Genomic DNA, 21,116 nt, shown 5'->3' on the forward strand with positions numbered 1-21,116 from the left:
ATCCTAACTACTGAGACCAAAATTAATGTAAAAATTGTAACAAACAAAACGTTTCAGTGACAAAATAATGTTAATATATTGTTTTACAAACATAAACTATTTTAGTTAATAACAATAACAATTACGGCTTAGCGAACCTTTACAGATGCCAATTTCACCAATCACCGGCTACACACATCTACCTAATTAAGCCTGTCCAAGTCCAAACCCACCAGATTAGTCTTGATGCAATCTTCCCAAGTCTACCCTTCAGATGTTAACCCATCAGCTCAGTATTTATGAAAATTTTAGGGATCCCTTATTTACTAAGCCCTACAACCTTATTTGCCCATCTTATTCACCGCAATGCTATTTAATTATATTTACCGGCTGTAGTTTCCTCAATTCATCAAAGTGCAGACTTAAAAGAAAGAATAATAGTCTTGTAAATTCTAACTTATAAGTTTCTGGGCAAAAGATATGAGCTAAGAAATTTCGAAATTAAAAAATATCAAGTATTTTCTGTCTTGAATCTTGCTTTTATTTCCTTATCAATTTTTTTTTTTTATGTAAACTGCAATTTTATGTAATTTTATGTAAACTGCGTTAAACTGAACGGACATTGGAGGATTGTTTCTATTTTTTTAACAAACTGCCCCACATATCATGAGAACCAAATCCAATGCATACCGAAATTAAGCTTTATTATCCAAAAGCAGTTGTATGAATTGTTGGGTGTACCCTCACAATCGGATCTTCAACTTATTTTTATATAAGTAACACAAAGCCTTATACTTAAAACGAGATACCTAACTTCATAATAAGATGTATAGTTTTTGTTTCTTTTATTTTATCAAGTAAGTAATGTTGTTTTTGTTTTGTTTTTTCACTCTGACTAATGTAGATAATCCCAGTTTGTTACTAGCTTATACAAATGATTTTCAATTCACCATTTGGTTATACTGTTTGTTAATAGTTTATATAAATGATTTTTAGTCCACTATTTTTGTAAAACTACCACAATGATTGTTAAATTATGTACTTTACAGGCTAACTCTATTTGTATGAGGATTTCCCCATAAACAAATAAATTATTATTACCGTAGAACATAAATAGTTAAACCTTCTGAACTGTCCAAACCTTCTTAACTGTCCTTCAAAATCTATATCGCCAAAATTGCTCCTGTTTCTACTCCAAACCATATATTTTAAACTATTATAGTTAATTGAAAATAACCATAACTAATCATGAATTTATATTTTTTCTCAAATAAATAGCCGGTCAGAAGGATCAGAAAGACACAGTACTCCACCAAAAAAGGTGTCTTATAATCCAGATCATACAGGAGGGTAAGTAACTAGCTTTAAATAATCCTTAGTTTTAAAAAAATCCTCAATTATTTATAACAGTAGAAATAATTTTTATACATTATGTAATAATTTAATTTTATTTAAAATAAAATAAAAAGAATTTTAATCGTTTTTAAACTAAATTCAAATATAAAGGAGATAGCTAGGGTTGAAATTTAAAAACTTTAATACTAAATAAATAATAGAATTTTATTTAAATTTTATAATATAAAAGACTCTTAATCTCTGGGCGGGTTGCTAGGCAATCAGAAACAGACACTTACAATAATTACGCTTAATTAAATTAATATCTCTTTTACAAATGTATTTAAATTTAGGTATAACAAAACTAACCAATTTCACAACCTTCTTTTGATAGTTCTTGTTATCTTCTTTTTTCTAGTGTTATGTCCTATCGTCAAAAATGGCTTCCAGTCCTTCCAAAAAGCTATGTCTCTCTCACAACAATGGCTTCCAAACTTTCCCGCTTCCAGCCGTCGGACGTCCTCTCACCAGGCAATCCAAACTAAGAGTATTTTTCTTCTTGGTTGTCTTCCTTTTTCAAACTGTCCACTCTTGCTGGACAGAAATTGATGAGGACCTCCTCATCCTGGAAACATCATTTCTCCTGCACGCCCAAACAACGAATGAATCTAAAAACTAAAACCTGCCTTGATGTTCCATGTAAACATCGATTGTCGCACAACAGTTAGGGATTTTTGCAAATGATTTACTTTCTGAATATTATTCTTTAGCACTATTTCTTGACTTCTATTTTTTCTTAAATTTACTGTATTTTCAATTATGATGGGAAGAGTTAAAATAGTTTTTAATATAAAACCCTTTATACATCAAAATATACTATTTACTCAAAAAGACCATATTACAATATATTTGTTTTAAGGCTTATATGAGTGAAAATATTTTTTTGTACATTACATACTTGTTTTTTTTTTTGTTGTTCTCGGAATATTACGATAATTCAACAGGTGGGTAGGTAACACCCCTAGATTTTCTGTTACCTACATGTAAAGGTATTCGCCAGAGGTCAAAATTGGATAATTGTTTATATAGGGGTATATTGTAGTTATATTGTGGGCATATTGTTTCAGGATTTTCGTTATTTCCAAGTGATAAACGTGGCACCTAAGGAGCAAGTTATTCTTTATTGTTTTGTTTCTTTTTGCGATTATACATATATATTTTTTTCTCTTTAACTCACCCCCTTCTCCGCTGAGCCTGGGCAAGTATAAACGATAAATATACAACTAAAGATAACTCAAAATTTGCGGTACCAAACCTTAAATGATATTACATTAGTCCCTTACAGTGCTGTAAGATACATGTAAAATATATTAAATAAGTATTGACTTGATAATCATTATAAGCTTTATATGTTTACGATATAGGTATGGGGCAGCAATTCCAATGATAACTGGTATCGAAACAAAATTTGGAATAAGTCTACCTAAGTTCAACATAGTACCAATTCCAATTCCACGAAATGAAAAAAAAGAAGATGAACCATAGAAGTAAACGGCACTCAATGTGCCTATATACGAGGATGTTTCATTAAATATTTTTAATAAAAATGCCTTTTTTATTTTCTTTTTGACTTACAAATGATTTTAAACATCCAAAAACTTTTTCAGCACCCTAAATATTCATGATTTATATAAATTACCATTTTTTATTTTAAAGTAAAACATAATGAATAAAGTTAAATAAAAATGTAAAATAGGTCATGTAATCCAAAAAGTTTTCATCCTTCAGGACATTATTAAAACTTTATTAGGAAAATGCTACATCATATTGAAATAAGTGCTAGAAAAGGAAATATTCTTATTCAAATGAAAAAAATTTCTATACACAAAAAAAAAAAAAAATACTAATTTGTTTCCAAATTAATTTGACAAACATTATATAAAAAATATTTTTTGCCCAAAATAGGAATAAAACAACCAACATAATAGTTTATACATTTTTAAAAAGTAATGTATGTTTATAATATATGAATTTTAACTAATTAATATATAGCAGATAATAAGTCCCAAGATAAAATGACAACTAACACTTCCATGAAGTTGTATTCATTGCACCAAATATTCCTAAGCCCTTGCAAACAAAATTGATATTATTTGATAAAAACTTTGATAGCACTTTTTTGAATATTTATTTCAATGCCAATAAAAAAACAAGAGTCTGCAAGTCAGATGCATGCTACCTGCAAAAGTGGTGGTCTTTTCAAAATGTTAAAAAAAAATAATAATTTTTTATTCAAAGCTCCATATCTATAAAAATACCAACAACACTAGAAAACCCAATAGAACATCATTTAAAGTAAAGGAGTAAATTTGCTAAAATATTAGCCTTAAAAGAGTTTTTACGTTCAATACTTCCAGAGATAGACTTTTTAAGAAAGCAACGTTGAATAAAAAAATGTATCTTAGGAACTATTTGATGTAAATATGTCTATTATTACTCAAATTAAAGACACTTTGATGTACTGTCAAGTAGTCTATGTTTATCTTTGTAGGAGTTGTAGTTTATATGATAAACCAAATTAAATTCAAAAGATATTGATTTTTAGTTGTTTGGACAAAATTTTTTGTTTTTGAAAAACTATATCTCAGAAACCATTAAATGTACAGGTATCTAAAAGCACTTAAATTAAAGCTAGTGAATGTATTATAAAGTAGTTTTTGACGTCGATCATTGTAGGGATGGTAGCTTTTATGATAATTGCATATGAGTATGAATTTATCATATGAAATTTTGTCTGAACAATGATAAATCAGTTTATTTTAGCAAATTTGAAAACTACTACTCCTACAAAGATAATTATCAAAAGCTACTTTATAGTACATTCAACTAGCTTTAAGTTAAGTTCTTGCAGGCATCTGTACATTTAATGGTTCCTGAGATATAGTTTTTCATAAACTAGAAATCAACATATTTTGAACTTATTTTGGCAAATATCATAAAAACTACTATACCTACAAAGATAAAAGTCATAGACCCTGCATACATATATCGACTCCCCTTACTACTGTGATCCCTCAATTGAAACAGATTAAGAATGGGCTAAGAAGTATGATTACTTCAAGAAAACTTGAGCAGTTTATCACTGATGTTTTTAGAAACTGTTTATATACATAAATTGACTTTTAAATAATAATTTATGAATTTGCTGAACAAAAATCAAGAAAAATACAGAGCATAAATGTTTAATTTTTCTATTTAATGATCGTTACTTTATAAATATTAAATAGATTAATGATTTAATTTATTTAATATTTAACTACTACTTAGTTGTGGAAGGTTCCTAAATCCTCATATGGCATTCAACCCTCAATTTCCTAAAGACAGTCCTGAATTATATATGCAAGAATGTATGGATTTACATCACTATAAGATTACATAAATTAAGTAGTTAAAATGCAAAAACACTACTAACCAGCTGTAGTGACTTTCATTATTCTGATGAGGCAATCTTTATTTCTTCTTACCTGCATTAATGAAATCAAAGTTAAAAAATAGACATGAAATAAAAGGTGATATAAAAAAAAAGTAAGTATCCTATTGTTTAATTGAAGTAATAATTCATAATTACCACAAACACATCACTTAAGCCACTAATAAACAGAGTATAAAACCTGACAAAACAACAGAAAATTAGCTGTTGCCACACTGATTGGGTGAAACTGCAGGAAGCAGGACAGTGTTTCCTTAAACTTTTTGCAATTAAAAAAAAAGTACGATATACAACATTTATTTTAAATTATATATATTTTTATTTGAAACATGTCCTTCTTAATGCATTTATTTTCATCTTGAATCATTTATAAATACTTATCCGGACGTTTTTACTCATCTTAAGGGGCCTCTACATGTTGGCCGAGCCATGGCGAACTCAAACATACGCGAGCATGTGGATAGGTGGCTCGGCTTGGTTGGCCTAGGCTCGTTGCCGAGCCGTCGAGAGTCGGTTTTTGGACACAGATCAAAGGGGTTCGTGAGAGCGCTCGTGTAGCATCTACACCATTGTTCTTTGTCTAGTTACAACTAAGAGCTGTTAGGAGGTTAAAGGTGTTTGTTGGTACTTTTTATAATAAGTTTTATATTTAATCTTATTTATTTATATTTAATTTCCTTTCATTTTCTTTTTTTGTAATAAAAATAATACAATCCAAGTGCAATGGCTGAAACCACTATTACGTCCGCCATGTTTGCCTCTCTGAATAACACTGACATGTGGATGGCCCGCACTTGGCTCGCCGAGCATTTGTACGAGTCTCCGAGCCATGGCGAGCGGCCAACATGTGGATCCACCTTTAGGGATTATCTTACATTGCTCTATCACTTATATCAAATTATTTTACAATTTATTAATTTATCCTCAATAGTCATCATCCATAACTATATTTAATCTCAATTGCTTAAATTTAAATAATACGCCATCGACATTGCTTTTGGCTGAGTTACATTCAAAATTAAATGTTAGGCCCTGTGTAACTAAGACAAGAGTAGCACAACCGTACGGGGGCGATGATCTTCTCCAGAACCCGACAACTAAAGCAAAGGGGATCTATGGCTTTACTGTGTACTGAGAGCTTTACTCGAAAACCCACCTGCCCTGTGAAGAGCTGTGAGACCCAGAAGTCCGTGAGGACAAATGTGGTTTACATGCGTGAAGCAACGTGGGGAAGTACATCCTGAGAGTATCCTCTTTTGGAATTGTCACACACCGCCGATTCCATTCTTATATTAGAGAATTCGTTTCTCAGAGAATTCGCTACCATCTACTTGGATCTCCACCGATCTTGTGTCAGTAGACTTCCTGCTTGAGGAGGTCGACAGGTATTCCCCCTGCTGACACCTGTACCGCTTCGTAAGCCAATGTTCTGCATGCTTTAGTGACTCGAAATTGCCACAAACTTGCTCTTCTGTCTGTACAAGAGATTCTAACTCCACGCAGAGAATTCATATTTCAAAATAGTCAAAAGTCACTTCCTTATGAATGGATATTGTTACTGGGTATCTGAAGTCTTGATATGCTTTCCCCAATACGTATGAGTTCATAAAGAGCCAGAATCACGTCCACACTATGCTCCTATCAGGTTGGCTCACCAACCACCTTCATCTTTCAATCTGTGCTGTTCAAGGGCAGCCATTACGGCAAGATCGTCTACGTAAGCCGTAGCAAGGAACCGCTTCTTCAAGCACATCCAACAACTTTTTGAAGAACAATTTCCCCAGAAGAGTGATATGTTATGTATGTTTCAGATATGTTGTGTATATATATATGGGTGTATTATAGCATTGAGCTTAAAGACAGCCCCCTGCTGCCGAATTTTTTTTTCAAATGATGGTTGACTTACATATAACTTCCGTTCGAGTGACGAAGTTATGAAACAGTCACTTTGTGTAATTGTGGAATATGATATTAGAAAAAGAATTGACTTTAAGGAATTGTTTTTTGTCAGTACGGTCGATCAGTACGATGGATAAAGAAAATTTTCAAAAATATTCTAGCAATTGAGGAGTAAACTGATTACTCTGTATTTATGTATTTCGAGTAGATCCGTATTTAAAAACATCTACTTATATTTAAGTAAGGGACCTTACTAGGCATTTGCTAGAGTGTTCGCGTAATTCATGTGTTGTGAAATTAAAGGACAACTCAGTACATAGAAACTTATTTCAGGCACTGGAATGTTTTGAATGTCCCAATTATCTGAAAAAAAAAAAACTGGCATGAGAGGTTTTTCTTTAAGCTCAAGATCGTATTTTCACGCGCTGTCTACTTAATTCTTCATTCTTTCCTCTCTGATAGTTTCTCTTCTGCCGGACATGGCTCAGGTATTTCTTCAACTCGCCTAAGCTTAGTTGGTGTGCCTCAGGGATCAATACTCGCACCACTTCTGTTCATAAAATTAGTACACATAATAACAATATCCGCAGGAAATTCCAAAAATCCCCATCCCCTCACCGTTACATTCGTAGATGGAAAGGGTATATATACCAGACAACGAAGTTCTACATTGGCACCAATGAAGTCACAACATTTCATAAATGACAGGTCCAAAGTTTAAAAGAAAGATCCGACTGAATCAGAATAAATCTCAACATATCATCATCATCACCATCATATTACCTCTTGAATATGAAGAACGCTCTTACCTTTATCTTGAACAATGGTTCCCAATCCATCGAAGTCTGATATTAAACCATATACAACACATTTTCACTCTCACCAAGGTTCACGGATGGATGTCCCTCTCGAAAAAAGTTTGAAAATCATGTTGCATTGTACATTTATCTGTTAAAACCTTTTAGTTAGCACCCAAACATCAGAAAACACAATTAATAAAATATATGCTGCCAGACGATAGTCTGGTTTGGGATGCCACCGCCCAACATGAATGCTCCCCAAATGCTCTTTCGGACAATCGATTGGTAATCACTGACTCTGACAATTTCCCTATCCTACAAACAGAAAGAGGGACTTCTGTATTACTAATTACGAAACAGACTCATATAAAAGAAACACAACATTTTCAATCTAAGAGATTAAAACTACTATAAATAACACAAGCACCGTGAAGTGGAAACAGCAAAATTTCAAACAATGAGTTGCATACACCAACACTAATGAACAAAGATACATGAAAGGGCAAAATTCGACGGAAAAAAAATACGAAAATTCGGAGGGACCATCAAACCAGAGAACTACGAAAAAAAATAATACGTCAACTATGCCTGTTCTACATAAAAAAAAACAACATATAGATTCTTTTTTTATTGTATAAGTGAGAAATGCAATCAAATTTCTTGAGAAGGGGGGCATGCGTCATTTGGAGGATAAAACCCTTCTGTGTAACATATTTATTTTACCGTAAGGTTACCATTCCAAGAAAAAAAAAACGAATATATTATTAATTACATGACTATTCTTCCAATAATTTCTTTAAATATTATTGTTTCAAACAATCCAATTAATAGAAACTGAAGATCTGGCAAAAGCGCATACCTTTCGCCCCGCCAAGTCATTGTCATGTTTGAATGTGATGTTAGTGGGTGGTCCTGTAAACAGGTTTTGTTGTTTGGAAGTTAGTTGTCACGTTAAAATCCTTTAATTTGTTGTGGAAAGTAAATTGTGACTTGATGATCTTTAAATGGTTAAACTCTTGAGATCTTTTCAGTATTATTTATTTTAAAATCAACTTTAAAAGTGGTATATTTTTTGTTTTATTTTTGTAGTGAAAGTTTTCTGTTATATGCCTCCTTTTTACTAATTTTTTCATTCTAGATTCTGTTCTTCAAATTTTTGAAGCTTTATTTAATTGCTGATATGAAGAGCATAATTATGTTGTGGTTTTATTGGAGTACTTGCTGTTATAAAAGTATCTTATAAATTTTAAGACTGCTTTACACTGTTTCTGTATATGAAAGATACAATCAAAAACAAATATGACTTCAAAAAGTAAGGTGAGTTAACATTAATTTATAATTTTTTGTTAATGCTTTTGAAATAAGGATTATTACCTGTTAATGATCTATGTTCATAGAACTTTGGTTTCTCATGACTTTTATATGTGTTATGTTTATATATTTTTACTGATAATTATAAAGGATTTAAGTTCAAAAAATGTTGATTTCGATTTAATTTCATAGTAAAACTCAGGAACAAATTCTCTATTGATCGGTAAAAAGAATTTAAATTGTATATTATGATAATATCCTGGTTAAATTGAACAGATATGTTTTTATACATATTTTTTTAAACTTTATTTTTCATCTACTGAAAAATATAAAATATAGATTTTAATCCGTTATACTTATCAGTACAGAAATTGTGGATTCAATGATTACTTGTACTTGTACTTGTACAATATATATATTACTAAGCGCAATTGATTATTGATATTTTAAGCAATTATATCAAATGCAAGTTTTGAAGTTTTATTGAGTTAATATGGTTGAATTTATTATCTATTTAGTTATTAACAAATTATTATCAATCACGTTATTTAATTTGAAATGTAGCTTGGGTGAAATCTATTTATATCTTATAATTATATATATATATATATTACATCTATATCTATTGTTCTTATTGAGATTGACATTGCTGAACTTCCAATGCTTGAAAAAAATTCGAAAAAGTTATACCTACTAATCAATCACCAATTACCACATTTCAAAAATTATATAGATAACCACTTAAAAGTGACAATTGGTTAATATTACAGACTTAATATCTGTAGTTTTTATTCTATTAAAGCTCCTGGGTTTTTTATGAAGAGTATATAAAAAAAAACTTGTTAGTTAGAAGAAGCCTAGGAGTTAAATTGGATTAATTAGTATGATTAAAAAAATCAACTTCATTTCAAAGGTTTAGTGTGAAGAGAATGTCTTTCACAAAATATTATACACTATACTTTAATCTTCATTTCGGGAAACTTACTCCATTTGCAGGGCATTTACTTATCATTTTTTTAAAATTATATGTTTATATTAAGAGATATCACTCCATTGTCACTATCATATCATATCATTGTTTCATCATAATTTATTAATTTTTAAAATTATTACTTTGTAAAATTAGTTGAAAGAGGAATTTTTTGCTCAGTATCATTTCATGATCACATGTCATATATATTCTATATACCTACATAGTTTATGTAATATAATGAGGGAATCAAAAGATTGATACTTTATATTTTTGTCATAGATCCAAAGGACTTATTCCTGTTCTGTCTGTGGAAAAAAGTTATCGTCTTCAGTTGCATTGAGCGCTCACCTCAAGATACATTCAGGTTAGCAAGTTTAAATAGGATTAATTTATCTTTATTGAACTTCAGGATTTAGAATTGTTTTAAATATTTTTTTTACTAAATGCTTGACAAATTTAAGATGATTTCTCCATTAATAATATATTGATTAATTCATATTTATTAATAAAACTAGTATTAACTTATTTCTTACCAAAGAATAATATTTTTGAGTTGACTGGATATTGTTTATAATGACCTCAGGTAAAACAACATATTGTGTAGTCCAGAGATTCTCAGATCTTAGTTATGTATTTTTTAACGGATGTAGCAACTGCGGTTATAATGACTAATCGGTTGTTACGAGTAATTTTAATGACTATCAAACAATAAGAAACAACTTCAGTGACAGTGTTCCAGAAATTCACCAGAAGACCTTGCAAACAAGAACCCTAATTTTCCTATGAATGTTACTTTTAAACTTGGAACCCTTGTTTTGAAGGAGCGTGGGTATTCATTTCTCTCCAGTGAAATATTAACTGTTTAGGTTTAAGTACCTCTACATGTTTGCCAAATTTTGACAAATTCAAGCATGTGCAAGTGTGTGGATGAGTTTTTTGGATTAGCTGGGACAAGTTGGCCTGAATTTGGGGCCGACCCTTGAAGTGTTGGTTTTTGAGCACAAATCAAAGAGCGCTTGTACTGTATCCACACATATGTGTTCAATAAGCCTTGTTTTAGAACTGCTAACCGATAAATATTTGTGCTTCCTGTGTTTAATTCATTAAAGTCTTCTGATTTAATGATTAACTCCCTATTAAGATTGTATATTTAAAAATTCTATCGATTCGGGGTGAATACTTTGTTTTAAATCAAGTCATTTAACTTTAACAGTCTATTTTTTATTTAACGCAGCACAAATATAACTTTATAAAGACATTATATGTTTGAGTAATTACATTAAGAAGTATTTGATAAATCTAGAGTGAAAGTTGGATTTATGTAGTACTATTTTTATCATCTATTATCTAATTTGCTGATATTTGTGTTTCCTTTCATTTCACCTATTTTTAATTTGTTCCTTTATATAATGAAAATGGAGTAAACCGAATGTATTAAACAAAAGTCAAAAGAACAAATCAAGGGTGTGGATGCCAACATTTGTTGCTTCCTTTGTTTACCAACCATTAGTACAAGTTTTTGGATTTGTGACTGGAGGCAAACAGGTAAAACAGGCTCAATATGTCTTGGAGAAAAAATGTTACAGTAGTTTCATATTTTCTGCTGTTTTGAAAATGGTGAGACAAACATCAACTTTGGAAATGAATTGCATGTGTCACTCTAACATATCATCAATTTGGAAAAGTTAGGCCTTGATCCGTAAGATTTATAAAAAAAAAAAAAAACAGAGACATCAACTTTCTTCCCATTTTGAAACCAATGGGCTTTTGCTGAAATTGTTTAGAATCCAAAGCCACAATATTCCTCTACCTGGTGCTAACCTGCTTGCTAAAGAAATGCTAGATGATTTCTGGAGATCAGATGATATTTTACATATTCATGATGCATTTAGTATAATTGGTTATAAGTAGAGATTGCTGAATTTACTAATGAGTTTTTGTTTTTTGTGCATGCGGGTCGAGTTAAAAATGATGGAAATTAATGTCATAATTCTGATTTTTTATCTGATGAAGACCTGAAAATTTGGTTGAAACTTCGGCACAAATAATTAATTCGTTTTTTTCTGCTGACCACACCCCTCAACCATCTTCTCCTTTTATATATCTATCGTTAATTATCTTCACCTCATTATGAATTCAGCAACACGAGGCCAACTATGTGATAACAACCATCTACATACACGTAACAACACTCGAAGATACAACCTAACCAGATCTTGTCAACATCCGCCTTATTCACCACTACACAACTCTCTACGTCATAATTATTCATCTCTACAGGCTCTTAGTCATCCGAATTCTTCAACTCAGCCTTCTTCTTCTCTTCAGATTTATTCAACTCAACCTGTTACTACTCATCAGACTCTGACGTCTTCTTTCATCAATGATTCTCCTACCCGGACTTCCATCTTATCGGTATCTGTTCTTACCAGACGTGCCCAATCCAGTCCCATCTAATTTAACTTTCTCCTTTCTTAAATCGTCTTTTCTTAATTTCAAATCTCAGATAAATTCTCTTTGTTCGCATCATAAACATTTGGCCCACAATTTTTTTACTCAAATGCAGGTCAAATTCCCTTTTTCCTAAATCTATCAATAACGCTCTTAAAAACATTTCTGTGTGTGCTCCCCTTCATTCTAAACTTTCTTCTTACTCTACTAAATTTAAAGATTCACCAAACCATTCAAAACTTTAATTTTCTACAAAACACTATCTCTTCTCTTTCACACATTCTGCAAACCAAGAAGGGTGAGACCCTCTTTATAAGTCTTTCCACATTAATTTCCGTCATTTTTAACTTAACCCGCATGCACAAAAAGCAAAAACTCTTTAGTAAATTTAACAATCTCTACCAACAATAACTAAAGAGCAAGATTTATCCTAATTGATTAAAAGAATGATCGAGTATGAAGACCAAATAGATGCTTGAATATCATTATAAACAATACCTAGGACTTTATTTTATTTATTTGTATTCATAAATATCTGTATTTATTTCACATTTTTTATTATTTTTCTAGGTATCAAATCTTTTTGCTGCGAGTATTGTGGTGCTCTGTATTCTACTAAACAAAATTTAACTGCTCACCTTTTAAGAATACATGAAATAAATATAGACAGCATAAGATCATGTGGTAAATTTATTCTAACTTTTTAATTATGAATTAATTATTACTTATTAAGATCCTCTTTATCCATTTGGCATGTAGACTTTACTAAAAATATTCATCCCTTAAGATCCCATAGGAGCCCTCAATCCTGTGTTTGTAGGCTGCAAGTTTCCCATCTGACTTCACATGAACTTATCCAATAACTTATACTTGCAACTACTTGGGAAACCTGTAACATTTTTGTTTAGAATGTTATATAACTTTTTTTTTTAAAGCGTTTTATAAACAATGGTCATTCTTAAAGCACCTGGAAAAACTTGGTTACTCAATATAAAAAATGTACTATTACATAATAATAATAAAGGCCCAATGACCCCGAAGGTTTGATGCTGATACCACCAAACGCTCTCAGCATACATCCTTAGAGTGATGCTCCTCCAAACCCAATTCCACTAAATCAGTCAGTTCTCTCTTAGACTTCGTACAGTGAGGATCGCGGTCTCCCTTTGACAAGAAACAATAGACCTATTGTTTGCCACATTTCGGCTCAGGACTGTCATCAACAGCTAAGCCTTCTTATCTATTAACTTTTATAATTTCTATTTTCTTTATATACTTGATGCATGTATTACTATTAATAACTAGAATAACCATTTAATTTATCTAAATTAGTATATATACATATTTAGTTAACTCTAGTACTTACGTAACATTACTTTCAAATATTAATTTTAATTACTTTAATATTTTAATTTTTATTTATATTCCTATTTTAGTTTATTTTATAACATAAGCAACACATGGGAGATCCTCTGGACCCCCACGATCTATCTAACCCAGGAACTAAAATCCGAGGAAGAATTAAACATCCCCCTGACAAAATTAGTCCCCAAAGAGCAGAAAATATGCCGACGTATTTAATAACAAAAAGAACAGATCAAGGGGACTTTAAAAAAAATTTCTCCATTTTTTATTCACAAAGTCATAACCAACTTGGTGGGAAATGTTAAAACAGTGAAAAAATTGAGAGATGGCTCTTTAATACAAACAATCAATAGTCAACAGTCAGCAAAACTAATATCTTACACAGACTTTGGTGGACAATTCCCAGTTCAAATAACACCGCATAATACTCTCAACCATAGTAAGGGTCTTATCCGATATTATGGTTTTCAATATATGGAAATAAATAAAGAATTAGCTCCAGTAATTAAAGATATTATTAGAATAAAATCTAAACGTAGCGGAAATGAAATATTAACACATAATTATTTAATAACTTTTCCTACCCCACAACCTCCAGAAACTTTACAAATTGGGTATGAAATTATTAGAGTACAGCCCTATTATCCAAACCCATTAAGATGTTTTAATTTCCTTGGATTTAATCACCCTACGGCACAATGTAAGAAGGAGTCGGTGTGTTTACAATGCAGTCAAAGTAGACATTGTCAAAATACACGATGTAATTTACCGGCAAGATGCATAAACTACACTGGATCACATAATGCTCTGAATTGCTCCTGTAGCGCTTTCAAAATACAAAAAAGAGATTAAAATCATACAAATTAATAACAAAACACCACTAAACGAAGCTAAAAAAATATATAAAGAAACAAATCCCACGCTATTTAACAAACAAAACATTCACAGAAATCACAAAAAATAAAAATAACGATAAAAAAGATGTTGCAGTCCAGGCAAATATAATGTATTATTTTTCAGAAAATCCAAAAACAACAGAGACTAAAAAATCCAGCTTAGCTGTAGAAAATCACAATGCAATTGTTGAAACTCAAGCTTGTTCTAGTGGCGTCCAGACCACATCAACATTCTCAGACCGGGAAGTTGCTTCCTTACCCTCTGAAATCGTCGCTGTAGACGTAGCGACCCCCTCTTCCTCTCCTCTTTTCCCCCCTCCAATTTCTGTTCCTACTCCTCATCCTTCATCAACTCCTGCATCTCCTATGCCTCCTCCATACCTCCCTTCCCTAACTTCTACTTCCCTTTCTCCTTTTTCTCTTCCTTCCACTATCTCCCTCTTCTCCGCCTCCTACGCAGCCTTCTCCTTAAATCAGTTTAATCATCAATAACCAAACAAATGATGACAATTATGAACAACAAAAATCAAAAAGAAGAAGACCTAAGAAAAAATCTCCTTAAAAATATTTTTTTTTTACTTAACTTATTTATCTTTTTTTTCTTTTATTTTTCAAATATGGCTTTCCTCAATGGAATTGTAACGGATTAAAAACCCATTTCAATGACTTGAAAATTCTAATCCAAGAATTCAACCCGTTCTGTATAGCTCTTCAAGAAACCAATGCTTTAAACCATGAAAAAACAACACTTAAAAACTTTAATATTTATAGAAAAGATGGTTCTAACCCAAATCTTGGTCATCACAGTGTCCCTCTTGCCATACACGAGTCTGTATATTCCGAATCCATACAAATAAACACTCACCTTCAAGTGGTAGCCGCTAAAATTCATCTAAACTTCACTTTTTCAGTCTGTAATATATATTTACCTCAGGATCGGTCAATAGAAACCCAGCACCTTTTGGACATATTTAATCAGTTACACCGCCCTGTCCTCCTAGTTGGTGACATGAATGGCCACAATCCTCTATGGGGTTTGCCAGACATAAATACACGAGGAAAAATAATAGAAAATTTTGTAGAACTATCTGATCTACGTCTTCTAAACAGTGCCCAGTACCCAGGTAGTACCCAACCAACCTACCTCAGCTCCAGTTATGGAACTTTTTCTGCTCTTGACGTATCCCTTTGCAGCTCTACTTTTACAACAATCTAGAATGAACAGTTGTTCCTGACTTACACAGTAGTGATCACTTCCCAATTTTGATAAAATTCATAAATTTAAACCCAATAGGCAAAACTAACCCCAGATGGTTGTTGGATAAAGCTGACTAGTTTCAATTTACTTCATTAGCCACCCTACCACAACACTCCTTGTGATTTGGGCATTGAAGAAGGATGTAAAGCTATTACCAACAGCATCATAAAAGTTGTTAAAGCATCGATTCCAATTACTTCTAGGTCTCCAAAAAGACCATCTGTTCCTTGGTTCAATGATACTTGCAAAGGAGCCATTAAAAACCGTCGAATGGCCTACAAAAGATTTCAAAAGTCCATGACAACCGATAACTTAATAGAGTACAAAAGACAATGGTTACTTGATTATTACAACTACGTCTGGCAAACCAGAAAATTACCGAATATCTGGTGCAATTCTATTCTATTAAACTGGTAAAGATAAGAGTATCCCATCTAGCTACCGCCAATGTTTCTTACAATTTGTATCTGCAAAATAATGGAGAGAATGGTCTTATTAGTGAGTATGCTTTTATTAACGGTCAACAGATGATAGCTGTCTTCTTTGATATGCTGAAAGCATTTGACAATATAAATCATTCCATTATTTTGCAGAAGCTGTCCTCTATAGGAATCACTGGACAAATGTTCTTATTTATCAGACAATTTTTGACAAATTTTCTGATTAGCTGTGTAAAACAGTGTCCCAGCTCCAGCAAGCTCCCTCTACTTTAAGCATTAAGATATCAAGGATTAGGATTAAGGTTATACATTAAGGATAAGCATTGAGGATTGGGATAGATCAGACTGGTCAGCAGTGGTTAGGAATGGTTAAGGCTAGAAGTTAAAGTTGGTTCGAGGCTAGCATCCAAAGTCCAATAGGGCTCATTGCCCTGTGCCAGAACTGATCTTTTAACCCTACTACAGCCCCAGTACCCATAATCATCTTCTTTTTTTTTTAACTTTTATTTAAATTGTTTTTAATTCAAAGAACTGTAATTGTAAAATTTAATATTGGTGTTCTAAATAATAGTAGTAATATTTTAGAGTGAATTGTAGTTTTATATTTTATAATATTTAACATTTACGTATGACTGTTTTACATTTTATGTTATGTTACACAGATATTTGTGGAAAACAATTTTTTAGAAAATGCGCCTTTGACTCTCATTACCTCATTCATATGAACCAAAAACCATTTAATTGTCATATCTGCCATAAATATTTTCGACAAAAGATTACAAGAGACTTACACGTTGCTACACATACAGGTAATGATTAATTTATTGTAAATTATTGATCTTGTTGATTTTTAATTGAATTATTAATTATCTTTTGTATTGGATCAACATTTATCAGTAATAGTCTTTATTCTGAAACAATTGAGTCTGCAATAAGAATGGTTTTAGTCAACTTTTAGTGAAAATTGAAATTGTGTTATCTTATGAGAAGTACTATCGATTGATGATATGGTTTTTTGTTATCTTATGTTATATTTTAGACAAGTTTGTTTTTGATATTTTGACCAATAACAATTGTTTGTCTCATCTTACGAATTGACCAGTTAATGTTTGTGGAAAAGAATATGTTTGAATTTATATACTGTTGTTTATATTAAGGTTTTAGAAAAAAAAAAATTATAACCATCAGATTATGAAATTTCATTGTGTAATTAAAGCTGAAACATTGAACTTCAATTTTCTCTCTTTAAATGTTTTGTTGACTAAATTGTTCTCCGCATCGACTCTTCAATTGTTTCCTTTAGGCCAATAAAACTATTGAACACATTTTGACTTTTAAAATTTTCATTGCTAACAACATTTATTAAATGTGATGTATTATATCTTCAGGTGATTACAAGTACACTTGTTCGAAATGTGGTAGAAAGTTCCTTAGTGCCTATAAACGTAAACAGCACATGGAGAAAAAAAAAGGTATGGACAATATAAAAGAAATTATATTTACAATAGACAAATTTAAATTTTAAAGTTGAATTATTTAACTGATTGTAGGAAGATAGTCTGGGTGGCAGTCAATAAAGGTACGAAGTAGTAGACAAAACTATTTAATGTTAACCAACGTCTTACCCCACTTTGCAGGACTGTCCTGATTGAAAAAAGGTTGACAGCAGTTGTACTATTTTGTATCTTTATTGACCGCCATCCAGACTTCCTACAATATACTTCATATGGTCAACTATCTCCTTCCTATAAGAATTATTTAATGTTACATGTGATTACTTGTTTTACAGGAATTCGATTAATTAAATTAACTAAGAACATCACTGTCGACCTTCCGTTATTTTCCAATGTCACTTATCCTAACTCTATTCAATTTGCACAGTCTTTTACAATCTATCAATTGATCAAAAATGGTTGATAAGTGATAACAATGACTATAAACTAAATAGAATTAAAATAACTTAGGTTATTGACTAAGATATATTTTTACAAAGGCAGAATAGCCGGCAACATTTTAATAACAATGTTAGTTGTTATATTATAAATAAGAACCTTGAGAATGGCCGAAACGTAGGAGTTATAGGAAAATAAACAGTGTTAGACTATATGGATATTTTTTATAGAAATTGATAAACAAATCTGTCTCAAACAATAAATTTATAATTATGAGAGATAGTTGACCGTGGATGATGAATGAGGAGAAGATGGTTGGGGGTGCGGTCAATGAAAAACACAAATAAGTACGAATAACTTATTTTAATGTGCCAACGTTTCGGCTAGAGTTTCTAGCCTTCTTCAGGGCTGTTCGCTGGAAGATCAAACACCTAATCGTATAAATAATAATATATATAAAAAGTAACTAAATCACTCATATTTATTGTTGAATAAACTAATGTGGAGGTTATTAGTTGATAGTATATAATTGTAGGAGAAGTAGAAAAGCTGCTAGAAACCTATGTTTTGACCCACATTGCAGGTCTTCATTAGAGCTAAAAAACAAGATTATTATTATTATTATTATTGAAGCGACAGACCATCGAGGTTCATGGCTGTGAGTGAGTTTTGTATAATTTTATGCTTGAAAAAATCCCGGTAGGGCCAGGCTCGAACTAACAACCTTTGGGTTGGTAGATAGGCACGCTGCTACCGTTGCCCCCCCAAAACAACTAGATAAATATTGTAAACTATGGCAGGACTATAAGATGGTATAAAAATATATTTTAAACTTTGGTGGAACTATAAGATGAAATTAAAAAAAAAAATTATAATGATAATTATAAAAAAGTGAAAATTATATAAAAATAAACAGCATAAAGTTAGAGAAAATTATAGTAAAAAAAAAATACCGGATAAAAATAGTGCAAATATAAGTATATTAGAAACTAATATCATAACTATCATAGTAGAAACTAAGTAAAGTATGATTTGTGTTGAAAAATACACAGAGTGTGAGATTGTTTTTTCTTTTGATATAATAATAATACTTTATTTATTCTGGGACGAGTCCTTTTAGAATAATACAGAGAAATCTATAAGTATATTAATATGTTTTTGGATTTTCTATAAGTATATTAGAAACTAATATCATAACTATCATAGTAGAAACTAAGTAAAGTATGATTTGTGTTGAAAAATACACAGAGTGTGAGATTGTTTTTTCTTTTGATATAATAATAATACTTTATTTATTCTGGGACGAGTCCTTTTAGAATAATACAGAGAAATCTATAAGTATATTAATATGTTTTTGGATTTTCTATAAGTATATTAGAAACTAATTTCATGACTATCATAGGAGAAACTAATTAATGGATGATCTGTGTTGGAAAATACAGAGTTTGCGATTCTTTTTGGTTTTGCTAATATAGGAAGCATTGCAATTTGAACTAGAACGGGTAATCTGGTAAACTACTTTAAAGAGGTATAGGATATTTTAAGTTGGTAAAAAGATAAGAAAATTTATTATGGGATTTAAGACCAAGACGTAAGTTAGGAATAGTGGGTTATTCTAAGAGAAGATGGGGATATAAGGGAGGGATCTGTACAGGAAAAGTATTAGAACAGGTCATGAAGAGTTCACTGAAGATGGGTTGGCAACAAATTGTTTAATTATCGTATAAAATAAGATTTCATATTTTTAAACAATAACGGACAATCGTGATTTGTGAAGATGAAGCTACCATTCTGTTGATTTTCTCGTCTACTATTTTTTCTATATCATTGGCTAATTGCTTATTTTCTTTTCCATGAATATAATAATATTTTATTATATAGATAGATAATTGACCGTATAATTTCAAATATGAAGAAGATAGGGTTGTGGTCAAAAAGAACAAAAATAGTTTTCAACTATTTATTATCCGACATTTCGCCCCACATTATAGAGCTTCATCATGGCTGTTGAAGATGATAGCTTTACAGACTTTTCAATCTCATTGTCTGTAAAGCTATAACCTTGAACAGCCCTGATGAATCCCTACAAAGTAGAGCGAAACATCGAATAATAAATCGTTGAAAACTATTTTTGTTCTTTTTGACCGCAACCCTGACCATCTTCATATTTCATGTTTAATATAATATTTTTCATATTCTTTGTTATTTATCCTTCCTAGACTGTTCTTCAGAGTTATTAAGTCAACCAAGAGCTGATGCTTTGAACTTAGATTCATTTAATCTATCAAGAACTGAAGTTTTGAACTTAGACTCATTAACTCAATTAAGAGCTGGAGCTTTGAACTTAGAAGATAATATTACAGATGAAATTGTAAATTCTTTTAATTTTGACTATCACGTTACTGACAAGGTAAGTGAGAACTTTCTGCAAACTTCATTTAGAATATTTTTATACTTAATGTTTGTATATTAGTGATTAAAATTTTTCGAGATACGTGATTCTGTTTTGTGGCTTTTTATTATTTATTTTAGTCTTTATACTGCTTTTATTAATTTCCAAACTTTTTAGGTCTAATACTGCTTTCTTTTGTTGATAAATTGCCAGTTTAGACCACTCAAAATTAATGGTTTTTATTATTTTTTTTAGATTTGGGATTTACAGGAGCCTAGCTCTTTCAACCTAAATCAGGAAGAAACCGTCAAATTCTATTGTGCCATGCCTCAGTGTTCCGAGATGTCATTCAAGAACAAAACTGTGTTAAAGAAGCATGTTTCTAGAACTCATTTTTCAAACAGGTGAAAGATTTTATTTTATTACATGGTGTGAAATAAACATCCGACACTATAATGTCGCGTGCCAGATAAATATTTTTCAGTGTCTTTAATAGGGAGTACATAAGTATAGCATATCGGGAAATAAGTTCTTCCTCTCTATTAAATTTACTAAAGCTCTGTAGGAAGATGGTCCAAGTGGTGGTCAAATAAGGTATTAAAATAGCAGAGAAAACTTTTAAATGAAAAATGTTA

The 21,116-nt window shown here is 31.1% G+C and overlaps 2 protein-coding genes and 1 long non-coding RNA gene across 8 annotated transcripts in view; 2 read left to right on the forward strand and 1 right to left on the reverse strand.

Moving 5' to 3' along the window:
* LOC106679616 (calcium-binding mitochondrial carrier protein Aralar1) overlaps positions 1-2,937 on the forward strand; it is a 39,890-nt gene extending 36,953 nt beyond the window's left edge. For both annotated transcript variants that reach the window (XM_014418877.2, XM_014418878.2), the window contains 2 exons: positions 1,258-1,329; positions 2,739-2,937. In XM_014418877.2, coding sequence (XP_014274363.1) covers positions 1,258-1,329; positions 2,739-2,859 — 193 coding nt within the window. In that variant the 3' untranslated portion in view covers positions 2,860-2,937. The remainder of the gene's footprint in view (positions 1-1,257; positions 1,330-2,738) is intronic.
* LOC106679621 (uncharacterized) overlaps positions 1-21,116 on the reverse strand; it is a 51,711-nt gene that overhangs the window by 10,373 nt on the left and 20,222 nt on the right. For 4 of the 5 annotated variants that reach the window (XR_010844533.1, XR_010844531.1, XR_010844534.1 and 1 more), the window contains exons 2-3: positions 12,964-13,127; positions 4,787-4,838 (exon numbers count right to left, since the gene is read on the reverse strand). This is a non-coding gene — a long non-coding RNA (uncharacterized lncRNA). Of the gene's footprint in view, positions 1-4,540; positions 4,689-4,786; positions 4,839-12,963; positions 13,128-21,116 lie in introns of those variants that run through there. The other variant, XR_001343005.3, reaches the window with a different exon arrangement.
* Positions 8,286-21,116, forward strand: part of LOC106679619 (gastrula zinc finger protein XlCGF58.1) — a 21,020-nt gene continuing 8,189 nt past the window's right edge. The window contains exons 1-8 of the mRNA XM_014418880.2: positions 8,286-8,566; positions 8,642-8,820; positions 10,067-10,151; positions 12,809-12,922; positions 16,860-17,006; positions 17,586-17,669; positions 20,309-20,499; positions 20,737-20,885. Coding sequence (XP_014274366.1) covers positions 8,803-8,820; positions 10,067-10,151; positions 12,809-12,922; positions 16,860-17,006; positions 17,586-17,669; positions 20,309-20,499; positions 20,737-20,885 — 788 coding nt within the window. The 5' untranslated portion in view covers positions 8,286-8,566; positions 8,642-8,802. The remainder of the gene's footprint in view (positions 8,567-8,641; positions 8,821-10,066; positions 10,152-12,808; positions 12,923-16,859; positions 17,007-17,585; positions 17,670-20,308; positions 20,500-20,736; positions 20,886-21,116) is intronic.

This window comes from Halyomorpha halys, unplaced genomic scaffold, assembly GCF_000696795.3.
Source record: "Halyomorpha halys isolate HHAL.00 unplaced genomic scaffold, Hhal_1.1 Scaffold211.1, whole genome shotgun sequence".
Classification (NCBI taxonomy): domain Eukaryota; kingdom Metazoa; phylum Arthropoda; class Insecta; order Hemiptera; family Pentatomidae; genus Halyomorpha; species Halyomorpha halys.